Raw genomic sequence first — 22703 nt, forward strand, 5'->3', positions numbered from 1 at the left:
CCAGAATCTCGGGCTCCCCCATGCCGAGGACCGTAAGGGAAGTCTCCGTCAGTTCTGGGAAGAGTGCGGGGGCAGCTCGGGGGAGCTTAAGGCAGTGCCTCAGCCACAGTGCGGGCTTCTGTACCCCCGGGGGCCCCCATAGCGACCCTCTTGGCATTGGCCGCTGCCGCGCTCCCGGAAGTCAACAAATAGCCGCTATGGGCAACGGAGGCGGAGCGTTAAGGCAGGAGGCGGGACGGGCGCCCAGTGTGGGACGGGGGAGGGGAACGGAGGCAGGGCGGCCAGTGCGGCGCAAGCGCAGATGGCAGCGGGCGGGGCAGTAGAGACCGCGCGCCCTCTGGCGGCTCAAAGGGGAGGAGCGGCCCTACCGAGCTGCGATTCCTGCAGTGAGCGTTTCTGCTGGGAGGAATACCGGCTCCACAGGGACCCTGCCTGGATTAGTGGCAAACGTCACAAATCTCACATATTTGATCACTGGGGCTTTGTGACACATGCGAATGTCGATGCGCAGCTATGACAACCTACTAATAGTAACCATATATAGCATTAAATGAGCTAGGCTTTCTGCTAAACGTTTTATATCCTAAATTACATTTGTACCCCCAGTATGTCAACCAAGGCATAGCATACACTAGATGTTCATTAAATATTTATTAAACAAATGAGGGCTATTACAGATCTGTAAGGCAGTTAATGTCACCCTATTTACAAATGTGGCAGATTATATATGGAGAGAGTAGGAGTCCCACTTAGCTTGTCCAGTTTGTAGTCTGAACAACCTTGCTTCCCAAAGGAGGGGAAAACTGAGGTGTATAGAATTCACTCAGTAATATTGTATTTTTGTAGGACACATCTTGTTTTCCTATGCATTAATATGTAACCATCATAAAATAAAGAGGCAAAAAGTCATCTTCCAGAATGAGTACATTTATATATCTGTGGTAGTTGTAAGCAAGGGCTCTAGAATCAGACCCAAGGATCCTTGAATTATTTGTGTGAACTAGAGCATGTTCCCAACTCTTTCTCAGGGAATTCACATTAAAATGGCAGTTTAAATTATCCATTAATCATTCATTAATCATTTACTTACAAAGCACACTGAGGTGTACTAAGAAACTGTTTAACAAGAAACACTGATTGGTGTGGGATGTTAAAAAAGACTTATCTACAGAAAGGACTTTAAGTCTAAAAACTGAAGAAGGGGAAGCTGAAAGGGAAATGAGACCTCTGGGCAGAGTAAGTTGGCTGTGTGGCTCATAAGGCTGTTGGTTCTTTCCAGGAACTCAAAGAGGCTGGCTCCAGGTGAGGGGCAGGGTTTGGGGCCTGTTAAAGAATCTGAGATTTTATCCTCAGGAAACCACTGAGGGGTTTTAAGCAATGGAGGGACAGGACAGGATCAATTACACGTGTTCCTGAAATTATTCTGCCTGGCTTGGCTACTCCGTGGGGAGTAAATTAGAGCAGCGAGAACAGTTCAAAGACTATCGCAGGTGCTGATAAATGGTCAGGCTGACTTGGATTTCAGTGCATTGGCACTGGAAAGGAGCAGGCAGATTTAAAAATATTTTAGGTGGTAAAATCTATAGGAAATGGTGTCTGTGTATCAACTCTTAAAAAGTGCTGGATTACCAAATAACAGATCAACAGCAAAAAAAGGGCCTAAAGGATTTGTTGTTCACTTTTAAAGGATCATAATAGTTACTGTGGGAAAATCAGAATTTAAAAAAAAAGACTTACATTAGTTATGATATGCTTTCATTTGCTTTTTTTAAATTTTCAGAATGCAGTAAAGCACATTTCGATGCTGAGCACTTCTGTAAGTATTGATGTACCCAACACTCAGGTTTCCAACATAAGCAAATTGGAGTGGGGTGGCACAATTTATGGATATGGGGAACTCTGAGGAAGGAGGCTTGGGTTAGATAGATGGGGTACAGTGAGTTCAGCTTTGAGCACACTAAGATATCCAAGTGGAGGTGTTGAGCTGAGCAGGCAATTGGTAGGCAGAAGCCCCATATGGAGGCACATATTTGGTGAATTCCTGGGTTTATGTGGTGATAACAACCTTGGGGACAGGTAAACTAGAATGGGAAGGAAAAAGAGGCTATTATAAGTAGCGTAGAATTTAAAATTTAATGGCTCAGCAAAAGATGGTTAAACTGAAAAGGAGATTAAACTGACCATAAAGGAAGAACCTATAGAAAAGTGTATCAACAAGAAGGGCATGGCCAATTGGGTTACATAATATGGACAAATAGGGTAAAAGCCAAATGGCTACTTAATTGAGCAATGTGGTGATCATTAGTGTTGTTGAAAAGAGCTGTTTGGTAGGATGATTTGAATAGTTGCAGAATGGGAGAAACTGAGGGAGACATCAGGGTGATAGCTTTGGATAGGATATAGAGATGGATTCAGTGGGAAGAGGAGATAGTAGTCAGGGAAGTTAGGTGGATGGAGGGCTTTTGTGAAACTTGGAGAAACTTGAGAATACTTAGGACTCAAATGGAATAGATGGAGAGAGTGTGCAGAGTCAGGAGAGTGTGAGAATGATCAATAACATAAAGCAGGAGGAGATAACATCCAGACCCCATGTGGAGGAGCTGCCTTAGTTAGGAGACAACATTTCTAGCATACAGGAAGTGAGGGAGAAAGACCCCATTTCACAATATAATTTTGATGTATATGATACATTTATATATGTAGATAGATGACATCTATATATTGTTAATATATATGATCTAGAGTTATGTCATATACATCATACTTATAGCTATGATATAGTTCTAGATCATATATGATACAATATATGGTGATACTATTGTCCAGCTCAGAAGGCTTTTGGGAGATATTAGATAATGCATGTGAAACAGCTTGGAGCCTGGAATATAATAGCACTCAATCATGTTAGCTATTATTAATGAGGCAGAGTTGACTGTGCCAACTGTGCTCATCAGCAAAATTTAGGCTGTGCCTCAGTACAAACACCCAAATCTCAGTGGCCTAACACAAACAAAGAAGTTTCTTTCTTATACATGCTACACGTTCAATGTGGGTCAATGGGGAGATCTGCTCCTTCTGGTTACACAGGGACCCAGGCTACTGATGGAGGGTCAGTTACCTTGTAGCTACATCATATGCAACTTGTGATCTCTTTGGATGCTGTAGCAGGGCCAGAGAGATGGAGCAGGAAATTAAATGCTTGAGGCCAGAAGTGACATGTTTCTCCTTCTTATAACCCATTGACCAGATCCAGTGTTATGTGCCTGTATGTTCTATCAGGGGGCTGAGGAATGTGGGAGAGCCCTTGAACATTTAGTGAGCAGTAAATACCTCTGCTGCAATCACTGCAGTCAGATGGCTTCAGCTCATGGAGTTTCCTCCCTCATGTTGGAGAAGGCAGGGTGTTCCACAGTTTATGACTCTCAGCAGCAGTCATGTGCTCTTTTGATGTCCTCTGCATACGGGGCCAAACACTCAGATACTCCTTAGGAAATCGTGTTGATACACAAAAGTCATCACACATCTGAAAACATGTACAAGACTTAGCAATTTCCTCTATTAATTCTAGTTGTTATTCATTTCTGGAGCATTTTGTGTCAACTAAAAATAGAGGCATTTATGAACAGGAAGACATTTGATAGATTATGCTTCCTAGCTGAATTCATTTCTTTTTTTGACAGCATTCATCAAAACTTCCAAGGTCTGCGTTCTGAGCTGCATTACAGTGCAGCTGCCATCACAGTTTATTTCTCTCTTTGGAACCAGATAAACCGATGTGTCTCCACTTTGCAACCTCCGTTATGAAATTTCCACAAGCATCCAAAATTTCAAAACATATTCTAATCGCTTTTTTGATTTCTGAATTTTTTCATGCAGCACTGAGGACTCACGAGTCCAAATCTTGGCCAAAGTTTATTTATGAAAAACACAAAGGTAGGTAGGGTGTACTATGCTACTACCCCACCGAAAAAAATTTGCGTTTTTGTTTCTTTCATAATTAGTTGGTATTTAAAAATCCTTAATTTGTACACTGATCATCTAGAGATCTTGTTAAGATTTTGATTCTACAGATCTAGAGTAATCTGAATTTTAAAAAAATTCCCAGCTGCTGCTGTTGCTGCTGATTATAGATCACACTTTGGGTAGTGTGTTAATCAGCATTTTATCACTGGGATCAACATATCTGACAATAACTACTTAGAGGAGAAAAGGTTTATTCTGGGCTCATGGTTTCAGAGGTTCAGTTTATGGTCTGCCAACTCCATTGCCCTGAGCCCGTGATGAAGCATAAGATCTTTCTAGAAGAGCATGGCAGAGGAAAGTGGTTCAACTCAGACAGAATAGGGAGCACAAGGAGCCAGGAACGACCCACTTTCTCCAGCTACACCTACCTGTCTACAGTTACCACCCAGTTAGTTCATTCAAATTATTAATCCATAAAATCTGATTTATCTACTGTTTCGGTTATAGCTCTCCTAATCTAATCATTTCACCCCAAACATTTCTGCATTAACACGGGAGCTTCTGGTAGATACCTCATATCCAAACGATAGTAGGTAACAAGAACTTAAACTATGGAAAGGTATCAAAACTAGTCTGTAGAAGCCAGAAAGGAAAAGACTGATATATGTGATTGTAGGTTCTCCCTTTATGGTCAGTTTCCTTTTTAATGGACAAAGAGGCTAGTATTAAGAATATGTATAGGACACCAATAAATCAATAAGGAAAAGGCAAAAGATGAGAAAAAAAAGGGCAAAGGAGGGGCTGGGGTTGTGGCTCAGTGGCAGAGTGCTTGCCTTGCACATGTGAGGCACTGGGTTCAATCCTCAGCACCACATAAAAATAAATAAAAATTAACAAAAATAAAGATTAAAAAATGGGCAAAAGATATTGCATTCATAGAGGTAAAAATCCAAATGGCCAATATATTTACCAAAAGCTATTCAACCCTACTGGATATAAGCGAAATGTAAAATAAGTAATAATTAGATAACATGTTATACTTGTAAGATTGGCATTAAATGTAATAATATCAATAACTTTAGTTTTGAGTGTTTATGCAGGATATATTTTCACAGGAAGACTACTGCAATCACATTAGAAATTAATTTGCTAATACTAATCAAATTGAAAAGGTAACCTGTGCCAAAGAGGCATATATGAGGATTCTCATTATAGCAGTAACCTAGGGAAAAAATGGGTATGATTTGCATCAGTTTCCTCCAAAAGAGGGAAATGTGTTAAAGGTTTGTTTGCTAATCTACCACAATAATGGGAGATGGTGGAATCTTTAGTAGGTAGGGCCTACTGAAGGAAGTTAGGTCATTGAGGGCATGTTCTTGTAGTAGATATTGAGACCATGGTCTCTTCTCATTTCCTTTGCTTCCTGTCTGCCATGAGGTGAGAAGTTTCCTCTGTCACACCTCCTTCCACAATGTACTGCCTTACCTCAAGCCCAAAAGCAGTGGGGCCAACCAACTGAATCTATGAAATTTTGAGTCAAAATAAAACTTTCCTCCCTATAAGTTGCTTATTTCAGATATTTTTTGTCACAGTAATGGAAAGCTGACTAACATTTAACCTAAATGTCCATCAGTAAAGGAGTGGACACACTGTTTATTTATATAGCAGGATATTATGTAGCAGTTAAAACTAACGAACCAGTTCTACATGTATGAAAGTGAAGAATTCATGAAAACATAATTTTGAGAGAAAAATAAAATCACAAAATGATGTATATTGTATTATGCTATTTTATTAAAAATTAAACTCAGAAATACCTTCCAGTAGCTACTGTGTTCATTCAAAATGAAAACCAAAGTCTGAAAGCCAAAGTCCCAACCATAGCCACATGACTGCCTTATATGGCTCTCTACCTCACTGAGCTTATCTCCTACTCCAAATCTGAACAGCAAGGAATAATTAAATCACTTTACAAACGTTAGTGATTTGTAAGTGATTCTGTTAGCGAATATTGAACCAGGATTTAAACCTAGTTTTATTCCACACTGGACTCCCTCCGTTACACCATGCTCTAATAAGATGGTGATTTTTTGCTCTAATATGAGCATTACTTTTTGCTAGACATAACTCATATATCCAAATGGGACGAGTCCCTTTCTTTGGGAGGTCACCTAGCCTAGCATTGCTGCAAATTGCTGAGAAAATTCTTGGACTCTTTTTTTGGAAGAGACACCAAAGCATGGGATATGTTTTGGTTAAAAAGCTATGGAAATGGAAAATCCTTAATCTTCGCATATAAGAAAGATTTTTAGAAAACAATTTTCTTTTGATTAGATTTTAGGAAGCCAAGTTATTTTGAAGAAAATTTGAAGCGTAAATTGATGAAAATTTAAAATATTGTCAAGAACAAAAATAAGTTGCAAATACAGGATGACTACCAAGAAGTAGATCTGATGATCTTGGATGGCTCATAAATTAAATCAGGATGCAGTTCCAAAAGAAGAATTTTCCAGTAACTGTGACCATAGTTGTATGATGAGACAATGTCCTGGATAGCTACTTTGAAGGGCCGTGTAGTGTGGTGATTATAGCTTAGATTAATCTCTCTTATTATGCACTAGCTATTTCCTAAGCGTTCTATGTATTAACTGTTTATATATTACAGGAGAGAAAACCAAGGTATACAGAGATTATGTTACCCATGGTCTCTCAGCTAAAATACAGTAGGGCTGAGGTTTGAACACAGGCAAACTGGTTCTAGAATCTATGCTTTTAAAAACTACACTACTGTCTCTTGAAACAGCACTGAGCAGTACCCTTCAAATTTTTTAGATTATACATCTTCATTTCTCATAAACCCAAAGTCAGAAGACATAAGAACCCATTATGTAGCCATGCAAATCAGCTTTCCTGGGTTGATATTTGGCACTTAAGAGTATCAGCTGGTGCACAGACTCAGTGTGGGGGGAGACTGAGGAATGAGGCTCAGATGAGAGGGCAGAGATCAAAAGATACTACCCAGCCAAAGCAGTAATGTGTATTTACATATTTATATGTATATACTACTGTTAATATGTTGTATGCATTGTAAAACATTCATAAAACAATAGAAGATTTAAAATGGTAAGATTAAAAAAATAACTAAAAGTTCCATTATTTGTTTTGCTTCACTGAGATGGATTGTCTTTAACATCCCATGAGGGACACACATCCCAGACTAGGCTTGGGATAGCAAGGCTTTGAATCCAGGCATTACCCTGGTACTCTGGGCAGTTTCTTGCTCTCTGCTTCTGACTCTTCATCTGTTGAATCAGGATAATAACTTCTAATTTGCTGAATTATATAGTTTAAATGAGATGCTGTGAACAAAACTATAGTTCCTGTCTTTTGGCAAGCTCTTTACATATTACTTTGCCTCATAGTTTTGATTCCCCTTATTTGTGTTTCATGGTCTGTGTTTTTAAAGTTTCTTTACTTTGTACACACTCCTGTAATTAAGTTGGAAGCAGCCTTGCAGTTAGGCTTGGTGCATCTAGATGGAGCCAGATTAATAGCTTTTTCATGCTGCATCATTCTAAACATGGTGCAGCTGTTTCTCTTTCACAGCAAAGAAAACTGGGCAGGAGACATCTGGAAGAACCTGTGTGCATTTTACTTTGTGTAAAGCACTATAGGAATTGGGAGGGAGAGAGGGAGGACTTAATGACTATCAGACACTTAAAAATGAATGGCCCAACTGTTCAGCAATTGTGTCTGTGAACAGAGGTTCCCTTTTACATCAGCTGTTTGTCATTGCCCTTTGTGACTGGGAATCAGGCTTGAAAACTCTCTCAGTGTATTCTGAGCCATTTTTATCTCAGCCGTTCTATGGGTCACTTTTTCCTAACGGGGTCACTTGGATACATTCAGCCCATTTACCATTACCATTCACTGAAAATTTCACCTTTGATCCCAACTCTGAACTTTTGTTCCCTCCTTATCCTCCTCTTAAAATGCTAAGTCTGTTGGGTTTCCATGGCATAAAGTTAACTAGAAAAGGAATGTACTTGAAGGACCATCAACAACTAGGTTTCCAACTAACAGATGACACCCTCTTGTTAGGATAATTTCAGAATTTAAAAGGAACCAGTTTATAGGAGTTTATTGGATTAGACAAAGGGGGATGAAGGGAAGGGAACGGGGATAGAAATAGGAAAGACAGTGGAATGAATCGGACATAACTTTCCTATGTTCACATATAAATGCACAACCAGTGTAACTCCCCATCATATACAACCATAAGAATGGGAAGTTATATTCCATTTATGTGTGATATGTCAAAATACACTCTACTGCCATGTGTAGCTAAAAAGAACAAATTAAAAAAATTTTAAAAAGGAACCAATTTTAAAGGTGTTGGCACAAACCCAAGACATAGTGCTAATATCAATGTTGGACACACCCAAGGCTAACAGCAGTGAAGGTGTTACTATCCTTTGGCCCAAAGACATAAAGGGATAGAGAGTTTATTAGAACTTGGAAAGAGAAGGAGTTGTGTAGAACAGGTCACCTTGAAAGGAAAAGTAAATTTCTATTGAAGAGCAAGCCAACCCATGATATCCAGATAGGGAGAGAACAATGAGAATAAACAATCTCCACTTGACCTTTCCCCATTTTCCTGCTGGGATTCCAATAGTCAAATCCAACCAAAAGCTGGAAGAATAAGAGAGCTCATTGATGTAGCCCACACAAATTAACTTTCAGAGGTAGATATCTAATATGTGGGGCAATCAACTGTGGCAGAACCAGTGCAAAGGCTGGGGATGATAGGGGAAGGAGGCTCAGTAATAGCAAAGACAGAGATCAAGAAAGGCCACTCAGCAGGAGTAATCTAGCTCAGACATCACTTCTGGATGTAGCTGCTGCTTTCACCATATTTCTAATTTCATTGATTGTCCCTTCACCATTTGGTCACACTCTCAAGAGCAAAGTCCTGAGTGGGAACATTCAAGTGCCTGGTAGAGGCAATATTGCCTGTCTTTGGCTTTCCTGGTGGGAACTGGGAAACTGCCTTTTGAAACTCACACAATTAGAGATTTCTAGGTATTAAAAAAAAGTTCAGAAACAAGGCTGTGTCCTTTCTAAAAACAGACAAGTCTCTACTAACAAATGACCTCCTTAGTCTTTGTTTTTATTAATCTGCAACAGTAAGACTATCAAACAAGAGTACTGACTTTTTTAAAATTTCTAGTTTCCTCCCTGTCCTCTCTCTCTCTCTCTCATTCCCTTCCCTCCTCCATTTCCTGATCTCAGGAAGGCCTCTTTATCTCTCTAGATCTTTATGCAAGAGAGCAAGATCATGATACCCAAATTTAGTTAGGAGTTCAAATGCTGGGCAGTCAAAAATATATACAGGTCCATCTAGTAGAATTCTCTAGTCAATATTTTCTTGGTAGAATGCTTAAAACCTTTTGGGCTATGGATGTGTAAAAGTCACTGAACATGCGTTTCTGCTAATACAGTATTGGAGTTTTCAGCTGCTATCTTTATAGGAAACATTTATATGATAGTTATGTCCTTAAAATGAAATGCAACATTTATTAACTGAGTAATAAACATGACAGACATAAGAGGCTGCCACCCTATATGGCTTCTGGTGTGTCTTCATAGGGACATCAACATTCCTACCCACTAAGAAGTCTGTCCACATTTTCCGCAAAAACCTTCTTGTCTCCAGTCTTTAATCTTGTTCTTCCCATATGCCTAATTATCTGGCCAAATCATGAACCACTGCTTATGAAGTGGTATGATCCATGCCTCGTATCATCTCTCCTTTCAGGTAAAATGCAGTGAGGCACACTGCTTGGACTTGTGCTCACTGGGAACATTACCTTATTCACTCCTTGGATTCAAGATGGCTGCTCCTCAATCTACAATGATTCATGAATTATTGGACCAATATAAAATTACATTTCTCATCTTTGATCAAACATTGTTATACTCTATTCCCATATACACTTCTCAGAGTTTTACCAATAAAAACTAGAAATTCGGAAGTTCATTGACTTTCTTTGGCTTTTGACTTTGTTAGTGCCACCTCCTTCTCAGGGTCATGCTGACATCCGACAATCTTGGGAATTGATGGGGGAGGGAGGAGAATGAAGTGAACTGGCTTCATCTTGAACGGTAACTCCCTCAGGTGAAAGAGCATCTTCAATCAAGGGAAAAACAGTCTCATCAGGCAAGGTAGGAAAGGTTTCTTAAGCTGGCAAGGAAAATTCAATGAGAATTAAGGGTTCGACATTCGTAGGGTCCTCTAAATCCTCTCATATATTTCCATGTCAATTTTCCAGCTTTCAATCTAACCCAGATAATACTACAATATGCAACTCAGAAACCTGTCAGGGCTGTGAATACTACTGATATTGTAATTCATCAACACACTGGATCAAGTCAAAGTCTGAATTTATCTTCAACCATTTCAGATCTGCTGAGGCAAATGACTTTTTTTACACCATTAAGCTATTTATTATAAGAAGCAGTCACCTCATCAGCTGCCATTGAACTCCTTGTGCCCTTCATACTATTCTCCTTTGAATTGGATGTTCATTGGACATTCCAGGCAACCATAGGCAATTGTTTAATAAACTGGTTTGCTGCTGTGTTTCTAAGGGGGAGTTTTACTGTCAGTCAACCAATTCCAGTTTTATCAATTTTCTCTGAAGGTCAGTTGCCTCCAGCTTATTTTATGATACCAATTTCTGAATCAGGGTTCTTGGAGGTAAAAAAGATTTAGTGGGAAACCATCAGGGAACTCATAGAATTAACAGGAAGGCTGGAGAGGAATGCTTGGGTAAAGGTGGGAAACTAGGGAGGGGAGGCAATAGGAGATTAGGTTGGGGTGTAGCCAGTATCTTTGCTGTATTCCACAGCTACTACTGGACCTAGTCACTAAGGCAAGACCTTGCTAGCCACTGGGTTTGGCCAGAAATACTGGTGGATACAAGCATGGTTGTCAGGATCTGTCCATGGGTTGCATGTGGGTGACTGTGCATGGAAGCCTCGTGGATAGAGACATGTGGTATCTGGGAATGGCCAGTGAACATTTCCTCTGGTCAATTGTCCAGGGACAATGTGAACCTCTATCCCACTCTGCTGTGGCCCACACAGCACCTGAGATGGGTGTGACCTGCCAAGATGTCAATCAACCTGCTGACTACAAGACATCACAAAGCAAAACTCTGCCTTTGAAACCTTATCCCTGCCTCTGATGTGCCCCCTTAAATAAACCACTAGATGTCATTTTGTCTTTGTCTAGTTTCAAAATCCATGTGGACTAGATCTATCAGGGGCTTTGCTTTCTGTAAATATATTTCTGAGTATTTGTGCTTTGTTATTTACTAATTATTTGAGATTGTTTTAGGGTAGATTATCCTGGGCAGGAAGAGTAACCCCTTAATGAGCCGATGGTGCTCTCCCCAACCCCATACATGGTAAATTTCATTTCACTGGATCTTTTTCTTTAGTCATTCAAGATTCAAAGCCCAAGGTAGGAGCATCTACTGGACTGTGTGCCAATAAGTTATATTTGTGAAGGGTAGAGAGAGATTAAAACTTTATACTAACTGAAGTGGGGGTTTAGATGCTGGGCAGTGAAAAACCCTCTTTTCCCTCAATCAAGAGTAAAAAGAGGTGAGGCGCAGTGGCACACGCCTTATCCCTGTACAAGGCTAACATTAGGAGTTTAATGCATGCATAATTTAAGATCTTACCTTTTATCTAATGAGTTGTTTCAAGTGATCGTTTTGACCCAGTTGTTTATTAAATATAATATTTCTACATATGTCACATTCTACATATTTATTGAATTTCCCTATAATATTAAATACTGAAGCATTTTTTACCTTACTTGCCTTATGAAATTTCTTGTTGATTTTAATAATTCCCTTGGTAACCTCCTCCCCTGCCAATTTAAAATGCATATAAAAATCAAGGTGAATCTTAGGGAGAACAGTGATAAAGGAAGTTGATATTCCAGGAGGCCTTAGGGTCTTATCAAGGTTGATGCATCACTTTTACTTTAAATCTCTTATCTATCTAATTATTTCACCACTTTGATTAAATGAAGCTAAAATTGGTATTGATGAAAAGAGAAAGCACAATCAAAGAAGCAGATAAGCAAATAATTGAACACAAATAACTTTTAATTATACTCTCTTAATAAAGTTAAGGAATGGTGTCAGGTGCCAACATCGCTTTGTCAAATCAAAGGGCAGAGTCAGGATGAAAAAGAAGAAAATAGCTCAGAATGTTTTGAAAATTGTGGTCCATTTCAAAAGTATAAAACACTTCTATAATAATGTGGCTCCAAAACAACCTTAAATCCTGGGCCAAGAATATGTTCATGCCCTCCAATGAAAACTCAATTGTTTACATCCCTCCTCATGTCTTAACCCTTTGTAGAATCCTACTAAAGTCCCCAGGATTCTTTAAACTCAAAGAAATAGGTGGGCTTCCAGACATGACAGTTATACCTGGCAAGTTTAAAATGCAGTTCAATTTGGAATTAAAGTAGGGAAACTAGCAAATAGCTTTCACTTTAAGTTGATCAAATAGTTTCTTCTGAACTCAATAATGCATTTACCCTTTGCCCCCTTCCTAACCCAAGGTTATCTGGATTATTTATTCTCTCTGTCTAGTGTCCTGCTGCTATGATGCAGAGAGTATGAGAACAAATACATGGTAGTGATACATAGATGGTTCCTAACTTACAATGGTTTGGCTTTTTTGTTGTTGTTTGTTTTCTTTATAATGGTACAAAAATGATATGCATTTAATAGAAACTGTACTTGCAGTTTTGAATTTTGATCTTTTCCTTGGCTAGCTCTATGCAATCTGATACTCTCATGATTCTGACCAGCAGCAACAAGCTCCGGTTCCCAGTAAGCTACATAATCACAAGGGGGAAACAACTAACAATTGTGGTGTGCTGTGTTGCTAAGCTAGGATAGTCAGTAGGTTAAGTGTATCAAGTACATGTTTGACTTAAAATTATTTTTTTTCTACTACTGAGGATTGAACCCAGGGGCACTCAACCACTGAGTTCTAGCCCCATCCCTTTTTATTTTTTATTTTGAGACAGGGCCTCACTAAGTTGCTGAGTGAGGCCTTGAACTTGTGCTTCAGCCTCCAGAGTCACAGGAATTACTGGCATGCACCACCATGCCTGGCTTCTAAAGGTGATTTTGATGTGTTATTTCCACATGGACTTTGTGAAATGTATTGTTGATGTCTCCAGAGTCATTTTGTGTTCAATTGATTGGGGCAAACCTCCTTTAGAAAATGACTGCCTTGTTTTCATGGCCCTCATTGCTTTGAATAAGCAGACTGTAATTGTAAATTTTAAGTGGCAAAAAGAGTAGTGGCCATGATAGTGAAGAGATTTTATGATCCATTTTTATTATACTTCTTTACACTGGAAGGCAATAATCACTCTTGGCATTTATAGAGTGCTTTGTATTTTTGAAGCACTTAACAATCATTAATTACTTTATCTCATTTTCATCTCAAATGGGATAGGTTGCTTAGCGTGACAGGTCACAGAAGGACAATAAAAGATTAGAAACTTACAATGTTAGGCAGTTGATGTATTGAGGGAGAACAAAGTTCTTTGTTTTCACATCATTTATGGGAAAAAGGAAAAGAGAAAAAGAAGCCACACCATAGGTACTCACTGCAAACCATTGCACTTGTTTCTTATTTTTTTATTTAGAGAACAACAGGGTGATTTGAAATTTCATACAACCCCAAAGAGTAGATCAAAGAAAGTAAAGCCCCCAAATACTTTTATTTCTAGGAAAGTGACTATTATAAAACAATCACAGGACCAGAGGTGGGGGCTCTCACCACATGTACTGATTGTAGTAATTTACAAAAGCTAATATTTATTGAACACTGATGGGTTAGGCACAAACATGGCTGTATTTAGTCTCCTTTGCCAAGACTTCCGGGGGCTATGTTATATTTTTAGTGTGTACCAAGGCTGGGATTCAGTTATTTATGGTTAGTTAACATTGTGGTTCAGTGTTTAGATTTAAGGTCATAAACATTTAGTTGTAAGCATGTGCCCCCTTATGTAACCTGTTGGCAGTGTGCCTTCTTTGTTTGGCCTGCAAATAAAAGGGATAGGCTAATTGGGACAAAATGGGGACTACAATGAAACTGGCTGGTGGTTGAAGCTGAAGCTGGGGGCTTGCTAATGGCGATGGCAGCCTCCAAATAAAGGATGACCAATATCCCCACCGTATCTTTCAATTGCCAGAACCTCCAGCCCTGTTTCCTGGGTCTCATGACAAACACTGAGCCACGTACCCTACAATCCACTATCACATTCCATCCTTACAACACAGCTACAAGTAGGAACTAATAGTGCCACCAATCAACAAAGGAGGGATCTGAGGCTTAGAGAAACTAATTTGCTTAACATAAATTGCTCCTTCTCAAATCCTTGGATTAACTCGCCTACACTGCTTCCCAAATGATTTGCTTATTCCTTAATGGCAATACACTGGGTAACAATCAAGGGTGACCTGGGAATGAACTACTTGGTTTTCCAAAAGAAATGATCCTGAACTCCAGTTGAAAAATTCTGGAGGATGAAATCAGTGATGGTGAGTGCCCAGTCTCATAACCCAGCCTCCAAATATTCAACTAAGTTGCATTAAAAGGGCTTGTTTCTCTTTTATATTAGGGACAAAAGATTCCCATAGTGTATCTTCTAGATACTGGATAGGTTGCATCTTTACAGGCCACTGAGTTGTTTCCAATGGATCAGCCTTAAGAAAAGAAGGCTGTGTTTAACCAACAGCTGAAGGTGAGGGCTGAGCACTTGCTTAGCACATGTAGCCTAAAAAAAAACAATCAAGAGCAAGTTAAGATGACTTCCCAAGTAGGGTCTGGAGAGAGGCATCAACCACAAAGATGACTGCATGTTTCATCAAGAAGTAGAAATGGGCATAGAAGGCATTCAATAAGCATGGCTTTTGAGTACATCTAAGGATATGTGTCCTGGACTTGAGGGGAGAATATTGTCATGGAAATTATTCCCGACACAGTGCTTGTAGACTAAGTAGGAAGCAATGCCAATGATCTCACAAGGTCTTCATTACTCAGGCCTAGAAGTGTCTAGTAGTCCCAGGGAGCTTCAGGGATGATGGTTGAGACACTGGTGAACTTTGAACATCTGTGATTTCCCTGTTTGCTTAATGCTTGATAGCCTTTGGTCTGCCAATAAATCTCCTTTATGCACAACTTGACCTCTGCACTTCCAAGGGGAGGAATTGGAATCAGCCTATGGGGGAAGAGATGGCTCTAGGATTCTGGGTGGGAGCTTGAGCAAATAAAAGGGTACCCTTGAAAAAGAACTTGCCCTTTGCATCTCATCTGCCTCTGACATGAGGTTGGATCATTAACCATAAAATTTTTACCCTTTTCCTATCTCATAAATTGTGCTGTGCATTTCTTAGTCTTGTCTTTTATGCTGAAATTTACTAGATCATAATGTAAAAGGCATTAGGCATAAAATCTTGAGATTTTTGTCCATTCTAAGCTCTGGAAAATTCAGAGCTCAGATTAAAACCAAGAACTGCAAGATTAAGTGATCATCAGAATGACTTCAATGGCAATGTGGTCTATATGTCAAGAGAAGAAAGATTATACTTTCTTCTCTTTACATCAAATTTAAGATTTAAGCCAATCTTAAATTTGATGAACAGCATTTCACACTCTGTTCAGAATTTTGGACTTCATGGGGAAACTGATTACCTTCTTCAAATGCCTCAGTTGAAAGTATATAGTGGGAAAAGGGATAGAGATAATTTTTACTGATTTCACAATTTCCCTTAGGGCCTGCCATTTGAACAAACACTTAGCAGTGTTGTAGCAAGAAAACACCCCTGAATCAATATTTTTAGACAAAGTCCCATTACCATCTGTTAATTGAAAAGTAATTTTCAGATTTTCTGTAAATCAGGAGCTCCTTGGGTAACATATAAACATGGGGAGAGAAAAATATAGCCAACTGATAGGTGATTTCTTTCACTACCATAAGTCTAATTTTTTTTTCTTATTGCCAGTTCCCATGAAGATCCAAGTCACATAATAATTCTTCCATAGGCAGAGCTTTACAGCTTACGAAGCATTCCAGGGATATTAATGCATAAGAATTATTGGATTCTTCCCCATAGTGGATCTGATCCAAGACATAGAGAGCTCATAAGAAAAGGGAAATTGGACATCAATATGTTGGGGGGAAAATCCTCAATCTAAACCACAAACCTTAGATGAAACTTATCTCAAATAGATCATAGATCTGAATACCAAATGTATGGCCATAAAACTTTCAGAATGCAGAGAAGAAAATCTTTGTGACCTTGGGTTATGCAAATACTTTATAGATATAGTATCAACAGCTTGATCTGTGAAAAGAAAAAAAATGGTAAATTGAACTTGATCAAAATTAAAAAATTTTTTCTTTACAAAATATACTGCCTAGGGGCCAGATTTGTGGCTCAGTGGTAAAGCGCTTGCCTAGCATGCGTGAGGCACTGGGTTTGATCCCTGGTGCCACATAAAAATAAACAAATAAATAAAAGTATTGTGTCCATCTACAACTAAAAAAAATATTTTTAAAAAACTTAAAAAAATATATACTGTCTGACCAGGGTGAGGGAGAAGGGAAGAGAAAGGGGGAATACTGGGGAATAATATTTGCCGAATTATATTGTTATATTATGTGCATGTACAAATATGTAACAATAAATCCTTACTTTATATACAACTATAATGCACCAATAAAAATAAGGAAAAAAGACACTGTCTGGAGAATAAAATACAAGCTACAGACTGGGAAAAAAGTATTTTCATGTCATATATACAATAAAGATCTTGTATCAAGAATATATATGTATGTGACTATATATACACAATAAGAAATAAATTAATTTTAAAAGGTGGACAATAGGTTTTAACAGAAATTTCACCAAAGAAGACGTGGATGACAAATAATCACATGAAAAGATGTTCAAAATTATTAACCTTTATAGAAATGCAAATTAAAACCATAATTTGCATTACATATTTGAAAAATAGTGACAATACCAAGTGCTGGAAGGATCTCTCATGCTTTACTTCTGGGACTGCAAAATGGTGTAGTCATTTTGGAAAACAATGTGACAGTGTTTTCAAAAGTTAAGCATATAACTACAATAAGATCCAGTCTTTCTACTCTTAGATATTTACCCTAGGTAAATCAAACGTATGTTCTCACAAAAACATTTACAGAAATGTTTATAGCAGATCTATTTACTATAAGCTCCCCAACCAAGAAGCACCCAAGTGTCCTTTATGGGGAATGGATAAATAAACTGTGATATGTTCTCACAATTGGGTACTGTTCAACAATAAAAGGAAAAAACTAGTGATACATGCAACAAGGATAAATTTTGAAGACATTATGCTGAGTGAAAGAAGCCAATCTGAAAAGATTATGTATGATTCAATTTATGCTACATTCTGAAAAAGGCAAAGCTGTAAGGGAGAGAAAAATCATCAGTATACAAGGGGTTAGAGGAGAGGGTGTGATTACTTATGGATTTAAAGGCAGGTTTTCTGGGGCTGAGGTTGTGGCTCAGTGGTAGAGCACTTGCCTAGCAGGCATGAGGCACTGGGTTCGATTCTCAGCACCATGTACAAATAAATAAAATAAAGATCCATCAGCAACTAAAAAAATAATAATAAAGGCAGGTTTTCTGGTGTGATGGAACTTGTTTCTATTTATATATAAGGAAATTGACTTGACTTGCTTAAGGTTATTCAACCAATAAGCAATAGGTTCTGAACTAGACATGATTTTTTCCATGTTGTTATATAAGAAATAAACCTTCAAAACCTAATCCAAATTGTGTATTAGTAGGCATTTGGCAACAAGTAACTAAACCCCATTTTGGAGTGATTTCAAGAACAAGGACATTAATTATTTCACATAACAAGGTGTTAAATGGTAGTGAAGGTAATTATGTTGGTTGATTTTAAAATTTAATAATGTCATAAATGACTGAATTTTTTCCTTTTTCCATTCTGCCAATCACAATTTCATTCTAAGGCTACTCCCTCTCATGTCCATAGGATGGACACTGGGCTCAGACAAGGATACAAGGTTTTTTGTTCATATCTGTTGAGAGCCACAGCCGAAGGGGCCCCAGCAAACTTCCAGCTGCCAGCTGATGATTGGCTCACAGCGGCCCCAGCAAACTTCTAGCTGCCAACTGATTGGTTCCTCTGGTGATGCTCATTGGGCTGTTTCCCCGCCCTTTCAGACCACGGAGCTGCTCATTGGGGGACTTTTTTTGGCTCTGCCCAGGCGACCCAGCCAATTGGCCTCAAGAGCAGGAGGAGTGGGGGAGGTTGAGAGGCTTGTGGGAAGCCAGTGGTGGCAGTTGGGCTCTGAGGGTTTTCCTGAGGAGCTGTGTGGTGCGGTGTGTGTGTTCTAAAAATAATGTTCGTTTCTTTTGACAAGTGGCTCCTGAATTGTGCCCAACCAGACTGCGGCACATTTCCAGTAGAAAATACAACATCTGCAACAATTTCACAGAACTTGGAAGACAACTAAAGGGTGTATTGCATGCAAATGCTGTGGTTTCTTTAGGAGTCTAGACAATTGGCTATAAATATTATTTATGTAATTAGTCAAACTCAGAAATAAACCAGAGCTTCTCACTATAGTAACAACCATATTCCTTTTTGTATAGAGCTCAAATTTGCAATATATGTTTTTTGTAATAGCTATACCATGCTGTTAGACACTTTACCTCGTGTTTGGTAAGCATGCTAAGGTTTCCCAAGCACTGTCTAAGTCATTTTATAAAAACTTTTGTTGGATAGATAAGGATTCTGAGGATCTCAAGTGACTCAATCAAGTTCACCATCAGTGACTGAGTCAGAGGTCACATTTGATCTTCAAACATCATTCTCTTCATTCTTTCTTTTACATTACATTGATTCCCTGTCTAGTGCTTGGATTTTACTAGGGATGTAACTGGAGGGACATCATGTTAAGCAAAATAAGCCAAACATAGAAAGACAAGTATCATGTTTTCTGTCAATGAGGAAACTAAACAAACAAGAAGATGATCTAAATATAGGAGAGGGACTATGAGGGACTGGGAAGGGGGTTGTGGGGAAAAGGAAGGATAGACACAACAAAGCAGAATATATGCATGTATGGAAATATCCCATTAACTTAAACAATTAATATGGTTAATTATAATAATAAAAAGGAGTGTCAGGTATTTCAGGGAAGACTGAATGCCAAGGAGATACAAACAGGACACAGACACTCATGGTTTTATATTTTCCATGGTGTTCTTGGTGGTAGCAGGACTTCATTTAAATAGTTAATGGTTGGGGTGGACCCTTTGTTCCATCTGTGAATCATTGGTTGTTACCCTATATACTCTATTTGTTCAGTCTCCTGTGTCTACTCAAAGCTTCCTTCATTTGCTATAAAATCCTTTTAGATCCTTCCAATTTTGAAAATTCTCCAATTCTTGCAATTCATTGAAGATCAGGACCACCTCCTTCAGAAAACCTAGCTAATCCCTATCCTCTGATGGTGGAAGCTGATTGAGGGTCAAGCCAAGCTGGGGGATCTCATGTGGCCTGAAGAAGGGAGTAGGTAACAAACCCCTCTCCCTTGGTTAGGATGTATGGAGTCAAAGGACAGAGACAAAAGTTGTATCCCAGAGTCATTCCAAATGATGAACTCCAGATGGGAAGGGACTCATCACTATATTCCTCAGAGCCCACCCAGCACAGAAAAAAATATGAATGAATGGAAGACAGAATAAACAAAGGGAACAAGTTAGGAAGTCAAACTAGGCAGTTGAAGCTGGATTAAAGAAATCACAGAGGGGTCAACAAGAGCCCTTGGATGAATTCTGAGGATGGACATCAAAGCCAATAAGGTAAATAGGCTCCAGAGATGGGTAAGTCAGTGAGGGAGCCTTTTCAGATTCAGTGAAATTGCCTTTAATCTCAACTCACTTCAAGTGCAGCTACTAATTTCTATGGGCAGCATCCCTCAGTCCCCTCCAGCTTTGAGCTCCTACTTCCTTAGAATTAAGATTTGTGTGTTATTTCAGCATCTCAGAAGTGGTACCCACGTTCTCTAGCTCAGAACACAGAAGACAAGAATGACTTCTCTCTGAGAATTGCTCATGCAAGTTGTTTGTGTGGTTAGCACAATTTGCTGACGATAACAAGGTGATGATATGCCCTCTTTCCGTGCAAACCTCCAATTTCCCTCCCTTGTATTACGTGAGCAATTTGACTTTTCTGAAACCTGTCCAACAACTGGCCTTGTTTTGCCTCTTTAAAGATGCTTTACTGTCTTTTCAAACAAAGCAGCCATCTATTCTACTTGGCACATTTACTTTCTAATGTCTCATCTCTGTGCCTTTACAGTTGCTTCTTCCTGGAATATTCTTTTCCAGAATAGAATATTTGGCAAAGGTTCAGAAATTTGTCTTTCTCTTTATCTCACATCATTCTCCATGAGTAGAAGGGAATAGTGTCAAGATTTATTCCCCTGCTAACATCAATTATGGCATCACAACTATCCTTGTCCCTGAAGTGGCCATAGTTGGTTTTAAAATCACACTCATTTTTGTATTGTTCAGACTTCTAGAAAGTGCTTTCCTAGGTTGGGTAAGTCATATAAATTGGCCAGAAGAGGTGGCACCCACCCCTTTCCCTTCTTCCTAGCCTTCCACCCTTCCTATCTTGGAACATTCCCCCTTCCCTGTGATGCAAGACAAATTTATCTGGACCGCTCCTGTGGGATTGTATTATGGATGTTTATTTACAAATATTATCATCTTTATTGAAATGTAAACTTTGCAAAGGTCAGATCATTTCCTTTTCCGAAATTCTAGTCTAGCCCACTAAGACATAATACACTTTGGAAACATCTGATTTATATCTATGGATAAATGAATGAATGTGAAGCTGTGGATGGTCCCTTGGTGATCTGGAGAGACTGCTGGTGGGGAGGGAGGACAATATAATATTCCCTCCTCACTTCTATTGATGGTCAGATGCTGCTAGAACTAATAAGCAGTTATTTATTTATTGAAAACCTATTATGTGCAAGGAACAAGGGAAGCTCCAAGACAGATCTTTTTATCATACCTCTTTCCTATCTCTAGATTCCCTCCCCCCACACACACACACCCCTTCCAAGCCACTTCTTTCTGTTTGCTTTTGTGGAAAGCCTGGGACAGAGAGGTAGGAAAGTGGAAATACTCAGGGCTGTCACATCTACATCTGGGGTTCTGCACTGCCAGTTCACATTTTCTGAATGAGTTATTTCTATGTACTTTCACAGCAGCCAGCACCACAGTGCCTTGCATACATTATATGCTCAATGGGTACTTGTCAACTGATTTTATACAAGCATCTGACAGTATAAATACATTATGAAAAATGAGGAGGCTGGGCACTAAAAGAGTCAGGATTTTTTTTTTTTTTCAAAAAATACACAGCAGTGGAATTAGGCTTAAAGTTCAAATGCTCTTGCACCCTGCCCTGTTGTATCTCTAACCAGAACAAACGGATAAGGTGGTTGAAGGGTGATTCAACCTTTGCCCTCTCTCTGCAATTGAAAGCATTCACAGCTTTGAGGTGGCTCCCACTGGCTGACTTGCTGTGGAGTTGTCAAGAGCATAGAGTTATTCTTTACATATCAAAAGAAGATGCTGTTTAATTTGAGGATCCTGTTCAACAATGCATCTCTTAGAAATGGTCACAATTTTGTGGTACGAAATTTTCGGTAAGTGACAGAGATTTGGGTCTGATTTAGGAACCATAGTGATAAATGAAATTGCATTCTGCAGAGGAGTGCAGTTGCAAAAGATCTCTTTCTGCAGAGTGTAACAGCATGGTCTAGCTTATGTGAGACAGCTGTCTCTAATTCCAGTGAAGCTTTCATTTCTCAGACTTTCTGTAATCAGATTTCATTGTGCACCGGGTTGGGAGAAGCTACCGGCAGCAGGTATAACAGACTAAATATTCTTGACATCTTCCATTTGTGTACATTTTAAACAAGCAACTGGCTGAAGGAAATGAGAGGAACTAATTTACGCAGAGCCTTCAACTTGTATTTGGGTTTTCTGGAAAATAATATATCACTCTAGGGTGTTGGGACTAATCAGTTCCTTTTAAAAACAGACTACAAATAGCAAATTTGAAATTCATCTCTGAAATTGTTGGTGGCATGTGCAAAGGAGGTTGCCTACAATGAATTCATGATAAAAGCTTACATCCTGCTTGCAGCCATTGAGCATGTGGTTGAAGATGACATGGAGGGTGGCAGTGGGGAAGAGGGAAGAGAGAGCAGGAAAATGTGTTAGCTGGGTAAGCAAGGCCATGAAGTACAGACACGAGTGCCAGGAAGCTTCTAGAGTATAATTGCCTGTTGACAATCAGAATTTCCTCAGAGCCTCTTTACTCTCTAAACCAACCTCAAAAGAACCTCTCTGACTTCCTAAAGGAAGAAGGTTCTGGTGTGAAGTTTTCTCCTACTATTAGGAAGTGGACCTAATCTGACAGTGGCCCTGGGCCTCACTTCTCTGGATCATCTGACAGCTCTAGGTTCTCTGTACTCTGCTGTTAGCTCTCCTCCTCCTCCTCCTCCTCCTCCTCCT

General features: G+C 39.2%; 2 protein-coding genes and 1 long non-coding RNA gene across 4 annotated transcripts in view; 2 read left to right on the forward strand and 1 right to left on the reverse strand.

The window, feature by feature from the left end:
- The window catches only part of Rpgr (retinitis pigmentosa GTPase regulator), a 49673-nt gene extending 49444 nt beyond the window's left edge, over positions 1–229 (reverse strand). The window contains exon 1 of the mRNA XM_015488107.2: positions 1–229. Coding sequence (XP_015343593.2) covers positions 1–157 — 157 coding nt within the window. The 5' untranslated portion in view covers positions 158–229.
- An 861-nt stretch (positions 230–1090) lies between these two features.
- Positions 1091–9998, forward strand: LOC107144300. Of its 2 annotated transcripts, none has more exons than XR_001503779.2 (3): positions 1091–1302; positions 1781–1816; positions 9782–9998. It is a non-coding gene; the product is annotated as an uncharacterized LOC107144300 (long non-coding RNA). The 2 variants fall into 2 exon arrangements; XR_007344737.1 differs by having other exon boundaries at positions 1109–1236.
- Positions 9999–21540: 11542 nt separating this feature from the next.
- Positions 21541–22703, forward strand: part of Otc (ornithine transcarbamylase) — a 59072-nt gene continuing 57909 nt past the window's right edge. Inside the window, exon 1 of the mRNA XM_015488108.2 lies at positions 21541–21829. Coding sequence (XP_015343594.1) covers positions 21753–21829 — 77 coding nt within the window. The 5' untranslated portion in view covers positions 21541–21752. The remainder of the gene's footprint in view (positions 21830–22703) is intronic.

This window comes from Marmota marmota, unplaced genomic scaffold (genome assembly GCF_001458135.2).
Source record: "Marmota marmota marmota unplaced genomic scaffold, marMar, whole genome shotgun sequence".
Lineage (NCBI taxonomy): Eukaryota > Metazoa > Chordata > Mammalia > Rodentia > Sciuridae > Marmota > Marmota marmota.